We start from the raw sequence: 19,946 nt of genomic DNA, 5'->3' as shown, positions 1-19,946 counted from the left end.
TTCAGTCTTTCCTCCCTCCCCCAGTCTCTCTCTCTCTCTCTCTCTCTCTCCATGTCTGTCTCTATCCGACTCCTCCGCCAGTTAGTTTCGGCGTCCTGTCCGAGAGTGGGTGATTAGCAGCAAATTAATTTGGCCCTTAATGATTGGCTCAGGGACTTACTCCTCTGTGTCTGATTGGCCAAGGGACGAGGAAGCTAATTTCCCCTGGTGCTCATGGCGAATAGTAGTCGCCCTCAATTACCATCTGCTGTGTGTGTGTGTGTGTGTGTGTGTGTGCTTGAATGTGTATCCCACAAGTGTGTTACTGCATGTGTGTCTTCATAAATGTTTGAGTGTGTGTGTGCATGTGTGTGTGTGTGTGTGTGTGGAAGGAGCTGACAACTGGTGGACTGGCAATAATGAGCTCTTGCTCTACACAAGGCAGATGGAGAGGTTGACAAACACACTCCTCGCTGTCATACACACAGAAATGCTGGCTACTGTACGCTGCTACTCCACAACACCGGCTTTGATTTCATGTTCGTGTCCTCACACTCTGCCTTCTCCTTCCTCGTGTCTCACCCCTCCTCCTTCCTCATCTCCTCTCTTAACCTCTCCTCCATCTCCTGTCTCCTCCCATCAATCTCTTTTATGAAATTATCATTCTTCTCTTCTCGCCTCCATCCTTCCCTGCACGCTCTCCGTCTAAAAAGCACCTTCTCTCTTCTTCTATCTCTCTCCTCCGATCTCCTTTCAGCTATTTTAGTCCTGTGATATTGTTTTGTGTCAGATGTATTGTTATGCCCATGTGTGAAATGTACTTTAAAAGATGCTGCGTGTTGGATGTCGTTACTGATATTGCTGCCAAATCAAAGCGGTTTTTCATAAAGCGAAAATTCAGCGCCTCTACGCTTATATTTGGGTCAGATTTTTTTTTTTTGCTGAAACACAGTGTATGTGTTCATATGCTGCCTATAATAATAATAATAATAACAATAATAGTAATATGAAACATACTGTAATAGTCACCTCTTTTTTTCAGTGGCATTTTAAAATCAAACTCCAACATCATCAGAGAGGAGAGAAACGGGTCATATGGGAGTGCTAGAGAAGAGATGGCCACATAAATTAATAACGCGTTTTGTGGAAAGCCTACATGTTAGCGCCTTTACACCCAAGTGAACTAAATGATGTTTTTAGCTGAACCATATGAGTCTGTTTGAAGCCTTCAGATGACTGAGTTTGTCAGATCTGTCCGTGTAAAGGCTGCATGTTTGTTTGCTCTCTGCATTCCTTGTTGCAGTGTGTTTGTGTGTGATATGTAGACACTGCACTGCCACTGACAGGGACTGACTGTACTTTTGCAGCGGTGGTGGCTGTTCAAAGCATGTCAAAACACACCCAGGCACTGCTTTTGTCTCAAGCCTTGACATTTCTCTTCCCTCTCCTCCAACCTCCAGGTAAGATCAAGTACTCAGAACAGGTGTATGACTCCTGCATGGAGGCGTTTGATTGCCTGCCCCTTGCAGCCCTGATGAACCAGCAGTTCCTGTGTGTGCATGGGGGGCTTTCACCAGAGATCCACACACTGGACGACATCAAGAAGGTACAATCAAAGACACAGACACATGCATACAATAGTGCATTAACGGTACCGGCCTAGAATCTCAGAATCACATTTTCTTCACGTTTAATCCCTTCAACATATCAATATATTTTACCATGTATAAAATTATATATATTATTTCTAGTAATTACAGACCTCCCCAAACAGAGCTCTGCACTTTGGTATGACAGTGAAGAAGACATCATCTGGACACAACGAGGCAGCTGAAACCAGAGCCATGGCTAGTCTTGAAGCTAAAACAAAAACATATATAGATTTTTTTTCTGTACATAGAGAAAATGGAAATGTAAGGAAATATCAGCTTGAGGACGTTACAGAGTGTTTCTTTTTACTCTACATAACTGAAATAAATGAAAGGAATGAATGAAAAACGCTGCATTTATTGTTTGATTAAGAAATACTCTGCTATGTCAGTATGTCTTCATTTGTCAAGTCTCAGTCACTATGTGTGGTTACTGTATTTATCCAAATGGTTAGCAACCTGTCACACTATTCTTGGAGAGGACGCCTGACATAAATGTGCTCTTGCCCCGGCGCATTAAAATGAGTCAATGCAACAAGTCTGGAACTTTCATCACCATATTACATGGCTTTTTTCTCCCATTCCACTATCTGCATGTTACCGTTTTCAAAAACCCCTTCAGTGCAGTCAAGAAAGGCAATTAGCAACCATCACAGGCCTGCAATATCCAAAGATTTTTGATAGTGCAATAAAGCAGCCCTGCTTGGTTCTTTCAGTAAATTAGCCATCGTAATAACAGTGCCTGCCTCTCTGTATGCAAATCTCCAAAGCAGTCTTTCGTTCGTGTTTTGTAGGGGCACCATCACTGCATCCTGGGCTGAGCTTCTCCCAGGACAATTGTGACTGGTTTACAGAAATAAAAACAAGAAGGATTTTTTAATCCTAAAGCAGAAGGCACAGCCAATTAGGTAGATAAGCCTATGCAGGACTACTACAGCATTAAAACTCTCCATTTCAATGTCTACTGCTTTCTTTGCATCACAAAATCTTCTTTTTGCTGTCAAAGTCTAGAGTGATTTACCCAGTTACTCCAATGAACCTGGAAAGGACAGCTCGCAGTTTTAGATATTTCTGACTCTGGGTGGGCGTAGACTGGCGCACACAGAGGTGCAGTCTTTGCTCATGAACGTCGCTCATTCGTCTCTTCATATGGCCACAGACTAACTCTTTTTTTAGGTTCTAATCATGACAAATGACAAGTAAGGCTGTGTCCTTTTTGAATTACAACAAAAAAGGATGATACATCCTGGGCTGATTTTAGACTGTGATGTGGTTACGGTGTGGTCACAGTGTGACCCGAAAAGGAGAATTCACTACTTCTGATCGACATATGGCAAAAAAAATTGTGTGAAACGTTTGTGAAGAATAACTACCCAAGCATCATCCATCTTTATGGATATTCAAAAGTTTGGGGTCACTTAGAAGTGTCCTTATTTTTGAAAGAAAATATTTTTTTTCAATGAAGACAGCATTAAATTAATCAGAAAAACAGTCTAGACATAGTTAATGTGGTAAATGACTATTGTAGCTGGAAACACCTGATTTTTAATGAAATATCTACATAGGGGTACAGAGGAACATTTCCAGCAACCATCACTTCTGTGTTCTAATGCTACATTGTGTTAGCTAATGGTGTTGAAATGCTAATTGATGATTAGAAAATTCTTGTGCAGTTATGTTAGTACATGAGTAAAAGTGTGAGTTTTCATGTAAACATGAAAGCTTCTAGTGGCATACATGCTAATAGGTAACTGCCATGTCAATGTACAGTATATAACGCATTAAGTTGTAAAGATGTGCTATTATTTTGCTTAGACAGACTGACACATGTAGCCAAAATTTTGATGCATTTTCTTGATATAATGATATAATTTCTTTCACCAGGCACTTTAAATAATCACAGTCAAGATTATTGTTTTAAATAAACTAGTTAATTTGGAGAAAAAAATCTGAAGCAAGCACATCTTGTTTTAGGTTAGGCTCTGTAGTCACATATGATTACCAAAAGGCAGAGCATTGGTTTTATTACACTCAACAAAAATATAAACGCAACACTTTTGTTTTTGCTCCCATTTTTTATGAGATGAACTCAAAGATCTGAAACTTTTTCCACATACACAATATCACCATTTCTCTCAAATATTGTTCACAAATCTGTCTAAATCTGTGATAGTGAGCACTTCTCCTTTGCTGAGATAATCCATCCTACCTCACAGGTGTGCCATATCAAGATGCTGATTAGACACCATGATTAGTGCACAGGTGTGTCTTAGACTGCCCACAATAAAAGGCCACTCCGAAAGGTGCAGTTTTATCACACAGCACAATGCCACAGATGTGGCAAGATTTGAGGGAGCATGCAATTGGCATGCTGACAGCAGGAATGTCAACCAGAGCTGCTGCTCGTGTATTGAATGTTCATTTCTCTGCCATAAGCCGTCTCCAAAGGCGTTTCAGAGAATTTGGCAGTACATCCAACCAGCCTCACAACCGCAAACCACGTGTAACCACACCTGCCCAGGACCTCCACATCCAGCATGTTCACCTCCAAGATCGTCTGAGACCAGCCACTCAGACAGCTGCTGAAACAATCGGTTTGCATAACCAAAGAATTTCTGCACAAACTGTCAGGAACCGTCTCAGGGAAGCTCATCTGCATGCTCGTCGTCCTCATCGGGGTCTCCACCTGACTCCAGTTCGTCGTCGTAACCGACTTGAGTGGGCAAATGCTCACATTCGATGGCGTCTGGCACGTTGGAGAGGTGTTCTCTTCACGGATGAATCCCGGTTTACACTGTTCAGGGCAGATGGCAGACAGCGTGTGTGGCGTTGTGTGGGTGAGCGGTTTTCTGATGTCAATGTTGTGGATGGAGTGGCCCATGGTGGCGGTGGAGTTATGGTATGGGCAGGCGTCTGTTATGGACGAAGAACACAGGTGCATTTTATTGATGGCATTTTGAATGCACAGAGATACCGTGACGAGATCCTAAGGCCCATTGTTGTGCCATACATCCAAGAACATCACCTCATGTTGCAGCAGAATAATGCACGGCCCCATGTTGCAAGGATCTGTACACAATTCTTGGAAGCTGAAAATGTCCCAGTTCTTGCATGGCCAGCATACTCACCGGACATGTCACCCATTGAGCATGTTTGGGATGCTCTGGATCGGCGTATACGACAGCATGTACCAGTTCCCGCCAATATCCAGCAACTTCACACAGCCATTGAAGAGGACTGGACCCCCCACCCCCCAATAAACAATAAAACAAAACTGCACCTTTCAGAGTGTCCTTTTATTGTGGGCAGGCTAATGCACACCTGTGCACTAATCATGGTGTCTAATCAGCATCTTGATATGGGACACCTGTGAGGTGGGATGGATTATCTCAGCAGTCACAGATTTAGACAGATTTGTGAACAATATTTGAGAGAAATGGTGATATTGTGTATGTGGAAAAAGTTTTAGATCTTTGAGTTCATCTCATAAAAAATGGGAGCAAAAACAAAAGTGTTGCATTTATATTTTTGTTGAGTGTATGTAGGTAGAAAGGCTTTTGTTGGGTAAAATAATCAGCTTATAAAAACACCAAATAAAGATACCTACACGTCACACGGTTTGTCTCAACTTCACTGCTTCTCGAGTCGCTGCTTTCTGCCTTTATGGGGAGGAATATACCGTATATAATTTCTAGGAAAAAGAATAACATAAACATAAGATGTGATAGACTTATGTGCAGCTCTCAAACACAAACATACACAAACGTCTATTTGGGTGCTATTTAAGCATGCCTTCGAAATGATTCTGTTTGAATCAATAGATACACCACTGACAAAACCCTTTATGTATGTACACAGTTCACAGTGTTACAGAATACAAAAGCACACATATGAACACAGAGACAGGAGAACACATACTTCCTCATCTAATGGCAGTGTTTCCATGGTGAATCTGCTGGTGTGACATCTTCTCCCTCCTGTGTGGTGTGGGTTGCCATGGAGATGCTCTGCTCTGACAGTATGTTTGTGTGTGTGCATTTGTGTGCTGTGTGTTTGCTTTTCTTTCTCCTCTGATTTATACTATATGTGTACTTGTGTGCGGTTTATAAGGCTGAAAAATGTCCGTATCGTAGACACAAACTATGTTTTTGGATGCTTGCGCGTGTTTTTGTCTTCATGTGAGCATTTCTGTTTCTGTGAGCTCACGCTTCCATATTTGTGTGTTTGTTGTATGTCCTAGTTGGACCGGTTCAAGGAGCCTCCAGCGTTTGGGCCCATGTGCGACCTGTTGTGGGCCGACCCCCTGGAAGACTTTGGCAATGAGAAGACCCAGGAATACTTTGGCCACAACACAGTCAGAGGGTGCTCCTATTTCTACAGGTACAGCAGGACAAAATTACCCCTTATGGTGTTGTTACCAATAAAAAAGATACATTACATAAGAGTCCTGACAGTTTGTTTTATAAGGAAATCAACTGGAATGAGATTGAATATAGTCCTGAAGTCTTGGGGCATTATGAATCTCAGAGATATGAAGTACCCTGATATTCAAACATGTGAATGAATGCAATATTCAGAGATAACAGAATACACAGTAGGAACAATATTCCTTAAAATTACCAGCTGAAGCCACAATAGGTTTTCAAATGTGCTCCTGTGTGTGTCTTTTTCTGGGCTTAGTCAATGTGTTTTAATGATTCGAGTGTCCTGTAAGCGCCTGGCGTTAGCAGGGTGTGACGCTCTTCTACAAATCAGGAATCTAGTAAGTTTTAGGTGGACTTGAAGCTGCTGGTTTGGGATGTGGGTAAAGTGGAAGAGAGACAGAGAGATGCTTCCTGCATGGTTACAACACATCCAAGATCCACCAACAATCGCTGGGATTTGTACCAGAGACAGAAGATCTCGGCCAGTTTACACACACACATCGAGAGTACGAGCAAACACATAAACATGGCACGTTCACAAACACACACACACGCACACACAGTTCAGTTTCAGCATGAAACGATATCCCACAATCCCCAGGGAGATTGCACGGTTCTGTTGCTATGACGACTGGCTACTCCTGCCAGATATGTAGTGATATTAAGATACAGTGAGAGAAAGAGGGAGAGCAACATAGGAGGAGGGTGGTGATGGTGATGGCGATGGTGGTGATGGTAGGGGAGAAGATGAAAGACGGAAATTAAAAAAAATAAAAATGGAAGAATGCAAAAGGCGAGGAGCTGCAGCTGAAAGGCAGATGGAGAGTCGCTGCGGTCATATTTGTGCTTGTTCAGAAGTCAGTGTTGTGACATGTTCTCTGTGGCGAGCACACTGCTTTTCTATGTTTAGGAGACACAGCATTAATCGACCAACTAGTGTATACTCAGCCCCCACAGCACAAGGCAGCCATAAGCCCTGCTCAGGCCTGATGTCTTCACTGATGCCCCCTGCTGGTACTAGTCAGACAATACAGCAGAAAACAAGAGGAAGACTCATCACCCACTGCTACACTTTAATCACTTCCGTCTGTTTTGTGATTTACAGCAGCCTTGATTTCACAACATATACCATGTTTTGAAATACAAAGTGTCTTCTACTGTGTCTTGTTTCTCATGCATTCACTTGCTCTCCCTTTTGTTCTCTTTGTCTCTTTCTGCTTCCAGTTATCCAGCAGTGTGCGAGTTCTTACAGACCAACAACCTGCTGTCAATCATCAGAGCGCATGAAGCACAGGATGCTGGGTAAGCTGACTGACTAGTTGCGGCTCAGGCCTCATCTCGGCTTAAACCAGGAACGCCATTTAATTTAATGGCTTACCTTGACATTTCATGTTCTGAGTTTCTTTATCAGTTAACTGGCACATTACAGGGAAACAGCTTCTACAGTTTTTCTCCTGTCCTCATTAAACCGTGTTATTATCATTGTTAGAGTTTGTCTGACTGAGCCAGAACAAAATTCAGCTTGAGTAACTCACCTTTTATAAAACAACACAGGAAGAGCCATAGGAGGTTTGAACTACCAGTCTAAATAAAACAGTGAGGACAATTTTCTGACCCACAAATCCATTCCTGGCATCTGTTATCCCAGTGAAAATCCTCTAGATGTAATACAGCAATTAAGGCAGCGCTACTCTGAGTGTCTGTGCTGTGCTGTTTGAACCCATTAACAATATTTTGTCTCTCATGCAAAGTGGTAGTCTGGGTAATCGTCCAAGAGTCTTGATGCACTTGTCAAAGGGTGGTTGAAAGAAACAGTTGGAGTAGGCCATGACTGTGTACCTGTAACATCTACCTAATGTATATATGAAGGGCTATGTGTTCTTTTAGAACTGCACATGCATAATCAAGAACGGTGACTTTGCATAATGCAGTGCAGAGACAAAACTAAGCAGGTTTCAAATTGAAATGTGGCTAAATAACTTTTGACTCAATTAGACTCACTGCTATCACTGCTAAAAACAACCTTGATTTGTGAATGTGCTGTTGCCCCATGCAATTCTCTGACAAAACAATTCACAAAGTAGGGGACATGCTTTCAGGTCATTATTATCTTTTGGGATTCTCTTTATAAAGTTTAATGGCACGAGTGGCTGCGCTCTAATGCTGTAGTTATTATTTCATTTTCAGTCCATATAAACCTGTTAAAAATGTTTGATTTATTGCATACTAACTGCAAACTACAACATTCACTCAATGTCACTGTGGCAGAGCTGTGGAAAAGACCGATCAGGGGCTGTTTGAGACTGAGCCATTAGTTTGCCTTTTGATTCAAATGGCTCATGGTCAGACACAGTGTACGGTGGCCAGCTAGTAACGACCAAAACAAGAGCTGGCCTTGTGCTGATAACATTTGACAACCATAACAAAAGACAATATGAAAATCAGTGTTGTAATAAAAAAGCCAACAATTACGGCTGGACACAAAGATTCGATTTACAAATAATACATTGTAATAATACATCATAATAATACATACGATAATTGATGACAGGCTGTCGTTTGAGCATCAGGTTGATGCTGTGTGCAAGAAAACCAACCAGCGCTTGTATTTCCTTCGGAAGTTCAGGAATATAAAGGTTGAAACTAAGTTTATGCCTATGTTTTACTCATGTTTTATCGAATCTGTCCTGACATTTGCTTTTATCTGTTGGTTTGGCTCAGTCAACCTTAAAAACCGAAACAGATTTCAAGGTATTGTCAAAATGTGCAGCAAAATTGTTGGCACTCCACTGACTGACATTTCTGTCCTATATAAGACTAGATCCTTAAAAAAGGCAAAATTCATCCTGTTTGACCCTAGTCACCCTCTTGCTACTGAATTCAGGGTTCTTCCATCTAGATGTATGTTTCAAGTGCCTACATGTAGGACAGACAGATTCAAAAAATCATGGGTCCCATTGGCCATTGACCTTCTTAATAAAGAACGTTTTTTAACGCCTTTATAAGCACTCTGCTTTGTGGTCATTTCAACTTTCCTTAGGTTTTATTTTTATCTTGTATCTTATTGCATTTTAATTGATTACTGTTATTGTAGTTGTTTCTGTTGTGTATTTTATTGTTGCGTATTGCATTTTATTGTGTTTGCTTGTTGTTTTTGCTGCTGGCTGCACCAAAAATTGCCCCGTGGGGACAATAAAGATTTCTTGACTTGACTTGACATTTTTGATCTTTCTGCACAAACACAGCTAGTAGAGGCCGTTGGTGCAGATGAATTATGCGCGCTTGTGTTCATTTCATGTCCAATCTTGTTAGATTCTTTGCATACATTAAACTTATTGCACCTAAATTTTAACCCTCTGCTGGCTTTGCTCAAACTCTGGAAGCTTTCAGTACCCTATTCATCAGGTCTTTTACTGTATCTTTCCATTTTCCCTATCATGCCACAGATTCTGTTCTGTTTCCGTTCTATTTGTTTTTCAGTGTGTGTCTGTCTCCCCTTGAACTAGTCCCTGTCTGGTTTTAAAGACCTCTGAAGCGAATCTTCAGTTTTCATATACAATGTCCTGTCTCATCTGAGTAGCTGTAACGTGGGCGGTTTGTTTGTCTCTTTCCTCAGATACCGTATGTACAGGAAGAGCCAGACTACAGGTTTCCCCTCCCTCATCACCATCTTCTCTGCTCCAAACTACCTGGATGTCTACAACAACAAAGGTCTGGCATCTGCATGCACAAACATGCACAGATATTCTATAAAAAGCTGAAGTGTGAGAACTGAGATGCAGTTATTTTGCCCTGAAGAGTATATTAGTCCTAATCTGAACTGAAAAGAGACACTTCAAACATCTGTTGAGGACTTTGATACATATAGTTGATTATGGTGTATGCGTAAGCACATCTTTAACATAAAAACACTTCCTCTATTACACGGTGGCTATATCAAGTATTTATCTCCCTTGGAAGTTTTCTCTTTTATTGCTTTCCACCACTGAATCATGGTCAATATTATTTTATAATTTGGCTTTCTAAAACAGATTTCTACAAAGTAATCTTAATCACAAATGGTGGCATAAGTATTCACCCCCTTCAAAGTGACTCACCAGTTCAACACAAGTGCAGCTAATTTAATGCTAGAAGTCACACAGTTAGTTAAAAGGAGATCATGTGAGTGCAGTGAATGTGTCTGAAGTGACTGTAGTATAATGACACCTGTGTCTGGAAGGTCCAGTCATTGGTGAATCAGTGCTCCTAGATATAACTGCACCATGAAGACAAAACACTTTAAGCAACTCTGTAAAAAGGTTATGGAAAAACAAAGGCCAGAGGATGAAGACAGCAAAATTTCCAAGTCACAGAATATCTCAAAGAGTACATTTAAATCCATCATTAGGAAAAGGAAAGAATATGGTACATGTAAATCTGTCTGCAGCTGGCTGTCCTCAAAAATTGAGTTACTGAGCAAGAAATAGCATAGTGAGTGAAGCCATCAAGACACCTATGACTCCTCCGAAGGAGCAACTTTGGGAAATATTGTTGTCTTTTGTCTGAGCAAAGATGAAAATGCTAATATCTCCATGTTTGTGTGTCTAGCGGCGGTGCTGAAATATGAGAACAACGTGATGAACATCCGTCAGTTCAACTGCTCTCCTCACCCCTACTGGCTGCCCAACTTCATGGACGTCTTCACATGGTCGCTGCCATTTGTGGGAGAAAAGGGTACCAGACACATACAGCTAAATTAGACTGAAAATGTTGTGATAATTACAGATGAAAGCCTTGCGGTTTGGAGGGACTGTCAGGGGTCCAGCTCAGAAAGATTGTGGAGCTGTAAAGGGGCTCTGGAATGATGAAATCAATGTTGGAAAGATTTTACCCGTAACAGCCTCATCAGAGTTTTAAAGTACAACGTTTGAGTGTTATAAAGCTTATTTAACTCAAATTAGGAAAACATGATACAAAAACCTACACTGAAGTTTCGATAAACTCCAAGAGGTTATACAATACAATCCATGTCCACTGAGTCTTGATTTCTGGCTTATCAAAAAAAAAATACTGACAACAAAAATGATAAAATACTATATTTTAACTGATAATTTTCTGCCATGTACAACGTGCTTAGATAAAAATCTCCAAGCTTGCATGTATAGTAATTCCTATTTTGGCTTACTGGGTCACAGCACAAGATCGAATATTTTACCTCTGTCCAGCAAATGCAACTAACTCTGTCAAAAATATACCATATGTTATATTTTTCTCCTTAACTGACAGTGTAACACCTTGTAGCACAGTGGTAATAACAGTAATGATGGCTCTTGTCCTATTCCAGAAAGGCAGTCTGAATGCTGTCAAATACATAAATAATTTACAATTATTCTAGTTAGGGATATTGTAATTAGACAGTTGTCAATATTTCAAATAAGTGCAACAATGAACAAAACAATCTATATATGCATATTACTTCATGATTTACCTTTAAAGAAAGATCCTTTTTATACACTCTAAGTTGTTCTGGTGTACTTCTTAAATCCTAACATACAGGATTAGACACTAGTGTGTAAACAGAATTTAGTCAGATTGGTTCCTGATTAAATGTGTGTCTCTGTTTTTTCTCTGCAGTAACTGAGATGCTGGTCAACGTTCTGAGTATCTGCTCTGATGATGAACTCATGAACGATGGAGATGAGATCTATGACGGTAAGAAACTCTGATGTTAAAGCCAGTGGATTCAAACCTGTCCAGTGACTGAATAAATATATGTCGGTAATTACACATGAATGATATTTTGGACATTTTTTTATGAATTTTTGCCCGACTATCTTGCAGCCAGTGCAGCAGCAGCAAGGAAAGAGGTGATCAAAAACAAGATCCGAGCCATTGGAAAAATGGCCAAAATGTTCTCCGTTCTACGGTGGGTAAAATTCCAGTTATATGCGTGTATTCACAGTAAAGTCTCTATTTCCGCCTAACTGCAGCAGAAATTAGCTGTCAACAGATCCTCCTCTTTTTTTAACTCGCATTCTGAGTTCTGTGTTTTAACCCACAGGCATGTTTTTTGTGTATTTGCAGGTGCTCAAACTGCGGAAGTGTGTAATTCTCTGTAATTCTCTCTTTATCACCTGCTTTCTTTTTTTTAATCCACCAACATCTGTCCCGCACACACATGCTGTCTCTGGCTGTTTCTCAGGGAGGAGAGTGAGAACGTGTTGACCCTGAAGGGACTCACCCCGACAGGCATGCTGCCCAGTGGAGTGCTGTCTGGTGGCAAACAGACCCTGCAGAGTGGTGAGTGTTTCGCACAATCACACACACTCTTCAACTTAACCCTGAACACACCGTCAGACACAGATATTATAGAAGAAAAAAAAAGCACAAGAACACACAGACAGTTTAAATATGTGCTTTGGATCATCCTCCGGTTCCTTCCTGCCCTCTCTCCTCCTCTCTCCTCCTCTACTGCTGTTTTTTCTCCTCTCATCCTTCTGCCTCACTGACTCACTACTTCTCTTCACTTCACCTCAACAGCACTGAGGATACTAACAGCCTGCTGGATGTGTGTGAGTGTGAGCGAGAGGCTGAGAGCCAGAGAATGACAGAAAGTATGGGGCAGTAGTACAAATACTTACAAAGTGGACACAGAGCTAAACTGTATGTGTGTGTGTGTGTGTGTGTGTGTGTGTGTGTGTGTGTGTGAGAGTGAAAGCTAACACCAGCTAATGCTAACACCAGGTGCCTTGGTCTCAGTGCTGCTCTGACGGCCTCACATGTTTAAAGCCTGAAACATGCCCCTGACAGTTTAAAAGCATCGTGTGTATTCGTTCTTATCAGTGTCTGACAACAGAAATTACTTAATGTGTACAACAGTTTATATTAAACTGACCAAAATGAAATGTTTAGAAGAAAGAAATCAATCAATACTTTTGAGGCAAAGTTAAAGACCCCTAGCTGTTGAGGTTTACATGTGTCGGCCCTAGAATCCAACGTGACGCCTCATATCATGTTCTGAGGGGTCGATATATCACATTTGATGTCACTCTTCAACTTCATTTTTCATGAACCTTCTTTTCTTTGATTTGGATCAACTGCAGTACTGGCTAAACTTTTTTCCGACTAGTGTCTGTCACTGAGATTTTGGAGGCTCCTCTGTGAGCTATGGTCACCCATAAACTCCTTCTTTGCCTGAAGCAAAGATGTTTATCTACACAGAAGCATGTTTCAGCCTTCACCCCGTTTTCCTTCTCCTCCTTCTTTCTTTGTATTTCATCTTCTTTCTTGGACTCTGTCATCTTCTCTTCCTGTCCTTCTTTCTTTCTCTTCTTTTGCCCATCCTTCAGCTACCATTGAGGCCATAGAAGCTATCGAGACAGTTAAGGACGCTGAAGGTAAAATACCACTCATTCCACTGTATGTGTGTGTGCACATACGTGCACATATGCGTGTGTGTGTGTGTGTGTGTGTGTGTGTGTGTGTGTGTGTGTGTGTGTGTGTGTGCAGCATGGCTGCACTCCCAGCAACCCATGCTCATAAGGTCATAGATTTTTCCTACCCACGATGCACTGAGCTCTTCTAACTGCATCAGCGCTCACAACAAAGCCTTAAACCGCCGCACGCTGAAGCCACCACAATAAAGCACACTAACATACACAAACTTTTCTCTTTCATTCTCTTGGAAACAGGAAACACCACTACCACTTCTCCCCCATAAGCACACAAACATCTACTTACAGATGTAACACACAACACACAAAACATTTTCTTTACGCAAACACAGAAGAAGAGCGGGGCTGTGGGTGGGAGTGGGTGTTTTAAAGGTGGGCAGGGTCACTCAAACCTATTATAGACTGCAGTGTGGTAGTCTTTTCTCTATGTTTCATAGGCACTGTAGTTCTGTAAAAGAAGAACATGCAATCAATCTGTTTCTCTATAAGCCACGGCAGAACACGAGGCACCTGAGACGATGACGAGAGATAAATGTGTTGAGCTGAAGAAATATCTGAATTCATTTTCAAACCAAACCTTTAAACTTTATCTGTGGTAAAAAAAAAAAAGCTTTTCGCTGAGCCTCCTTCAGTGAATATGACCTACAGAAGTCTGGTGACAGCAGGTGATGTGACGTTGGATCTGTGCTTCTGTCATGTCCGACAAGTGAATTTGCTGGAGAAGGCCGGTCAAAATCAACAATGGGTTTGGAGTATTTTACCACAGATGTGTCCCCAAGACTTAAAAATTAATTTCCAGCTTTAAAATCTGTTTAAAGAAAAAGAACATCGACTTGGCATGTGTATAGATTTCATTGGCTGAATGATGTCAGGACAAGTGTGCCTGGTTCTTCTGTGCTACTGAACAGATTGTGGTCATGGTGTGTGTGTTTAGTGTAGTGTAGTATACTCTGTGCGCACAGGCTTACTGTAGATATTAGTCTGCACGCTTTAGTTAACCGTATCCTTCTGTGTTCGTACCTCTAGTGCTGTCTTTGGCTTACCTGAAGTACAGTCCATAATTTGTTTGTGCAAATAAATTATGGGTATCACTTGTGCTATGTTTTTCTGTTACATAATATGTTTTGTAGCTGAGTGTCAGACGTCCGCTGTGTAAGACAGTGGCATACTGTATTTGTGAGTAATTGTATGTGTGCAAAGGTAAGGCGACAGTTGCCGTTGTTCAAACATGATGTTGGTTTTTCCAGACAGACCTCCTTATTGGTACAGGAGCATCTGCTGACACAGAGACCACATTCAGCTGGTTTGAAAGTTGTAATGATTATTACTTGTTTAAGTTAAATTGGTTGTGATGTTTGAAAGGTAAAGAAGTAGCCTTACTTCTCATGTGTTGCTTCACTTTACATTCAGTCAGACTCATAGGATGTACTTGTAGTTTGCAGGTACAAGCTGCCATTGGCCACGCATTTCACACAACTCTCTCCCTCCATTGTGCTTTCTGCATGTTATAATTTCCAAAATTGACTTAATAAGAAACAGCAGGTTACAGAAACCTAGATGGTAAAAAGTCTTCCAAATGTTTGGATCAATGAGGCTTGCCTGCTTGGTTGTTTCGGTGAATAAGTGATTTGAAAGACAGTTCTTGCCTCCCTGCAAGCAAATGTTCCACCAAAACATGTCCACTGTTGCTGCGTAATGGGCTTAGCTCTGCCCAAGGTGATTGTGATTGGTTTTTCTGGAGCGCTGGAGAATGGTCGGGCTATGCAAGACTACTTTGCATCTTATTTAAAAGGGTACTCCACCAATTCCACTGAAGAGTGGAAGTGCCATGCCATAGATGTAGAGATATCTTGATATATTGGTACTGAGGATAACCGTAGTATTCAGTCTAAAATATTGATGTCATGGTATTGATTTGGCTATGGTAATATAGTGGTAAATGTTCACATCTTTCACTTCTTTTCTATCTGTCTGGAACACAAACTTCAACTGCAGGAATAATCTGACATCTCTGATGACATTTCTTTATATGTGAAGATGAACAAAGTTAATACTTTTTGTACTTTCAAGGACACTGACGACTGACTCATCAATGCCAGTTGCACCATTTCCTATAAACCCACATATTGTCAACGCAGTGTCTGTTAATGAGTAAACTTTACTGTTTTCTGGAAGGCAAACAGTTTGACTTGAACCAGGCTTCCTGTCTCCAGCTGTTTTCAGTCTTTACATTAAGCTAACAGCTAACAGCAGTTGCTTCACATTAATGGTACATACATACATATAGAAGAGAACAATCACCTCATCTAACTACGGTATCAGCATTATCTGCATTAGGGTCACAGGGGGACTGGAGTCTATTCCAGCTGACTGAGGGTGAAGGCAGGAGACACCTGGATAGGTCACCAGTCTATCACAGGGCTACACAGAGAGACAAACAATCACACTCACATCTATGGACAATTTAGAATCACCGGTTAACCTCAGCATGTTTTTGAACTTCAGGAGAACCCGGAGAAAACCCACACATACACAGAGAGAAAATGTAAACTCCACACTGAAGGAACCCAGGTCCAGACCAGGGATCTTCTAGCTGTGAGGTGACAGTGCTAACCACTGCTCACTGTGCAGGCCTCATCTAACTATCTGCAAGTACATATGCTTGCCTAAATGTTAAAATATTCCAAGATTAATTCTTCATTCAGTGTACCCTGGAATACATACATGAAGCAGGAAAAAAGCCATGGCTACCTCCAGGGTGCTTTGCCAACAGACATGTAGTTCACGAAACTTATAAAACAGAAGAGTTAAAAAATAAACAAACAAAAACAAATTAACAAATATTAAAGCTGGAATGAGCAGCATTCTCGATGGCACCATTGGGTAAATCTCTCAAAAAATCTCTGGTGGCATTTTTTTTGGATTTTTTTCTTGTCAGAGTTTGGAAATTTTAAGTTTCTCGTTGCCGTTGAATACACCATAATCATCACTGCCATGACAAGTAAATGAAACTGCATGGTCTGAAATGGTGGAGTGCCCCTTTAAATAAGAAATATCTTCTAGTGCAGCAGCATCTTATTCACAGAGTATACTCAGAAAGGACAAAGCTGTCTATTATCACAAATCTAACAGGATTTACTATGAATTCCAAAGGAAGCAACATGAGAGAAATTTATAAAAAAAATCCTAATACTTGACCTTCATTGTTACTTTTAATTTCTGAGTGCTGATTATTAAATTTTACGGTAACCTCCAGCTAAAATAGTTTTGAACAAACGGCTGACTGTCAAGAACTCCTCACAGAGGTGAAAGATGTTTTAAGGATGACCGCTTCTGTGCAGCTGCGCTTCTGTATTCTGTGTTTCATGACGGCTTATCTAGCAGGTGTCTCGTTGCACTGACTGTGCGAGCCATACAGTTAAGCTAATCGTAGCTCAGCATCCAGACAACAGATGAACACTAGCTCGTTTGTGTTGACATTAATGAAGATATGAAGATGAGAGAACTTTGTTTATCCAAACCTAACATGACATTGTGCTGAGTGAAGCAGAATCGGGATCGAAATGATCAAAATGTCCTTTCTGGTGCTTTCAAATGGAAGCATTGAGAAGGTAAATCAAACCAGAATTAATATTTTTCAAGAACTCACTGAGTGAATAAAAGGCAGTTTGGAATTTCAATTTCAGTGCTCTAAATATTTCAGTCAAAGTGCCAAAGGGTTTGGATACACAAGATTCTACCAAATGTTTTGATAAATATTAACTGTGTGTGTGCACGTGTGTTTGTGTGTGTGCCTGCCTGTTTCTGCAGCCATCCGAGGCTTCTCCCCACAGCATCGGATCAGCAGTTTCGAGGAGGCCAAAGGTCTGGACCGCATCAACGAGAGGATGCCGCCAAGACGCGATGCTGTCAACAGCGTGGGCCTGTCGATGGGCCGCATGAACATGGGGGAGCCCAATGGGACCGACAGCAACAGCAATATACAGTGATGGACGTCTACTCCCACATGCCCAGACACATACCTGCAGCTACAACACTGATGTGGTACCATATTTATAGATACGTGTACATAGGCATATATACACAAGAAAAACGCAGCACACAGACACAGTATTTCGTACACTAAATAGGCTACAGATGACATAACACACACATACGCACACACACACACACATACATGCAATAACACACACACACACACACACACACACACACACACACACACACACACACACACACACACACACACACACACACAACCACGATTACCCTCCCCTTCCCTGTTGCCCTCAGCTGTTATGTAAAGGCATGAGCGTACCCGGACTTTACCACCAAAGGCTGAATCTCTTCACTGAACTGATCGGCCCTATTTAGAGAACTACAACTCCCATGTACCTGCACAACAACAACAACAACAACAACAACAACAACAGGAGAAAGCCTCCAATAACACTCCCCATGCAAAACAGGAGGAGCTACTGTTCACCTTGTATGTCGGGGATCACCAATGGGTTGACGGTGTCAGCATGACGTGCCTGTGTTGGTGGTGTGTGTAGTGTGGGGCGGGGTCACATGTTTGCACGAGGAGGGGGTGTCAATCAGGCGGCTGGGGCATTTTACATTCGTATGCTTCTTTTTCCTGTTTGCGTCCCAGAGCAGAAAGTGGAACCAGTTGATTTTATAAGGTCGTGGATATGCCTGCCTGAGTGCGTGCACATGCTTCAACATGTAAAGTGTCCGTGCGGTTGTATTTGGAGAAAAAAAAAAGTGTGTTTTCTTTGCGAGCAGCTGGGCAAAAGCGAGAAAAATTTTGATGTGTGGTGTGGTGGCTTTTCTGTCAGCGAGAGATGTACAGAGATAATCTCAGCTGCAGTCTAATCTGAGCCCTTGCTGTCCTTTTCTTCTGCAGAGGAGATTCCCGTTTGCTTTTGTAGCACTACACCGCACGCATTCTCCACTTGAAGTCAAGTGGAGGAGTCTCCCCTCTTCTTTAAACTCTGGCCCTGGCCAGCTCGAAACTGGGCTCAGATCCTATTTGAAGTGTTTTTCCCAACCTGTGGAGTGTAGATAGGATACATAAAGAGGTTTTATTGCACATCTGATGCATACGGTCACAGGATGCAAGATGCAGTATAGCAGAAGTAGGACGCTTTATGTATGTGAGGGAGCCGGGGGGAGTTAAAATGTGAAGTCATGCTCTATTCATCCTCTTTCTACATCTTCCTTTCTTCCCGTGTTTGCTGTCTACTCCCGAACAGCAGTGATGGCTGGGAATCTCTGGCCTCCAGAGCAGGAAACGATATTTCATAGAGACTCTTCTGGTGAAGGCAGCAGCCAAGACAACAAGAAGTCAGAAGAAGGTCTTTGTAAAGCATTTATATTAACGCATCAGTGCATGCAGAGTTAAGTTCTTTGATAATAATGTGAAGATTATATTTGTGCTCTGTGTTTCACTATGGTAGGAATTTTTTTCTTCTTGTTTTTCTGGCTAATATAAATGAACTGAGGTATAATGACTCATTTATTTTGTACATAATGTTAATTTTATTTATTTTTTGTATTCATTTTGTGTTATATTTTGTTGTTTTTTCACTTTTTTTTCTTTTCTTTTTCACAACCTGTGTTTCCGGTTTCTTTCGATGCTGTACAGAATGACAGTACGCTTCTATTCAAAGTGTCAAGTCCACGTTCTCTCCTCTCTTCTTTGTCGATGTACAGGAGTTGTTTTTAATGATAAATATGAATAACGATAAACAAATATTAAACTAGCATTGATGAATGACCATACTATATACAAAGGCACAGGCATTCGGGCAGCCAAAAGCATGATTGCATGGTTAAAATTTGCGCTGTTCAAAGCAAAAAGCAGCAGACACATTTTAACAGAAGAGCCGGTGTGTTGCCGTCACAATTTAAAGGAAAAAAGTGTACTCTCTCTGATCATTATTCTTGATGATTCCTCTTGTTATTTGATGATATTTATGATTCTATGATTATTATGATTCTATTTATTATGGACATTATTCTTAATATTTAAGCTCTCTCTCTCTGCTGGTTGCTCTTCATGTTGCGTTGCTCCTTGGTTGATCTTGTGCTTCTTTGGGAGAGGTGAACCCCCCTGGGAGACCCTGTGCCATAGAAATTGTGCCACGGTTCTGACTTTCTCTCTCTCTTTCTCTCTCTTTCTTTCTCTCTGTTTCTCAGTCTCTCTCTATCTCTCTATTTCTGCTCTCTTTCTGATTTGACTCCCCAGTCACTAACACTGTAAGCATGCCCCATGGGACGATTCACTTTTTTACTCTTGAATAAAATATGCATGAACCTTTGGTATGGATACTGCCCCTTTATTTCCTTCTCCTGAGTGACCTATATTCTCGAGCATCATCACACACACACACGACCAAAATTAGCATAACAGGTCGGACCAGTGTTACAGCTGCCAAATCTAAAACAAATGTGGT

The 19,946-nt window shown here is 41.3% G+C and overlaps 1 protein-coding gene across 3 annotated transcripts in view; it reads left to right on the top strand.

The window, feature by feature from the left end:
* ppp3cb (protein phosphatase 3, catalytic subunit, beta isozyme) overlaps positions 1-19,811 on the top strand; it is a 45,375-nt gene extending 25,564 nt beyond the window's left edge. For 2 of the 3 annotated variants that reach the window (XM_022202953.2, XM_022202954.2), the window contains exons 5-14: positions 1,440-1,585; positions 5,869-6,008; positions 7,277-7,354; positions 9,669-9,763; positions 10,640-10,765; positions 11,666-11,743; positions 11,873-11,957; positions 12,234-12,331; positions 13,381-13,428; positions 17,296-19,811. In XM_022202953.2, the coding sequence (XP_022058645.1) occupies positions 1,440-1,585; positions 5,869-6,008; positions 7,277-7,354; positions 9,669-9,763; positions 10,640-10,765; positions 11,666-11,743; positions 11,873-11,957; positions 12,234-12,331; positions 13,381-13,428; positions 17,296-17,474 (1,073 nt within the window). In that variant the 3' untranslated portion in view covers positions 17,475-19,811. The remainder of the gene's footprint in view (positions 1-1,439; positions 1,586-5,868; positions 6,009-7,276; positions 7,355-9,668; positions 9,764-10,639; positions 10,766-11,665; positions 11,744-11,872; positions 11,958-12,233; positions 12,332-13,380; positions 13,429-17,295) is intronic. The other variant, XM_022202955.2, reaches the window with a different exon arrangement.
* The last annotated feature ends 135 nt before the right edge of the window (positions 19,812-19,946 follow it).

This window comes from Acanthochromis polyacanthus, chromosome 10, assembly GCF_021347895.1.
Source record: "Acanthochromis polyacanthus isolate Apoly-LR-REF ecotype Palm Island chromosome 10, KAUST_Apoly_ChrSc, whole genome shotgun sequence".
In the NCBI taxonomy this organism is placed as follows: domain Eukaryota; kingdom Metazoa; phylum Chordata; class Actinopteri; family Pomacentridae; genus Acanthochromis; species Acanthochromis polyacanthus.
The sequence above is the reverse complement of the archived record's forward strand: the minus strand, read 5'-3'. Positions and strand labels throughout refer to the sequence as shown.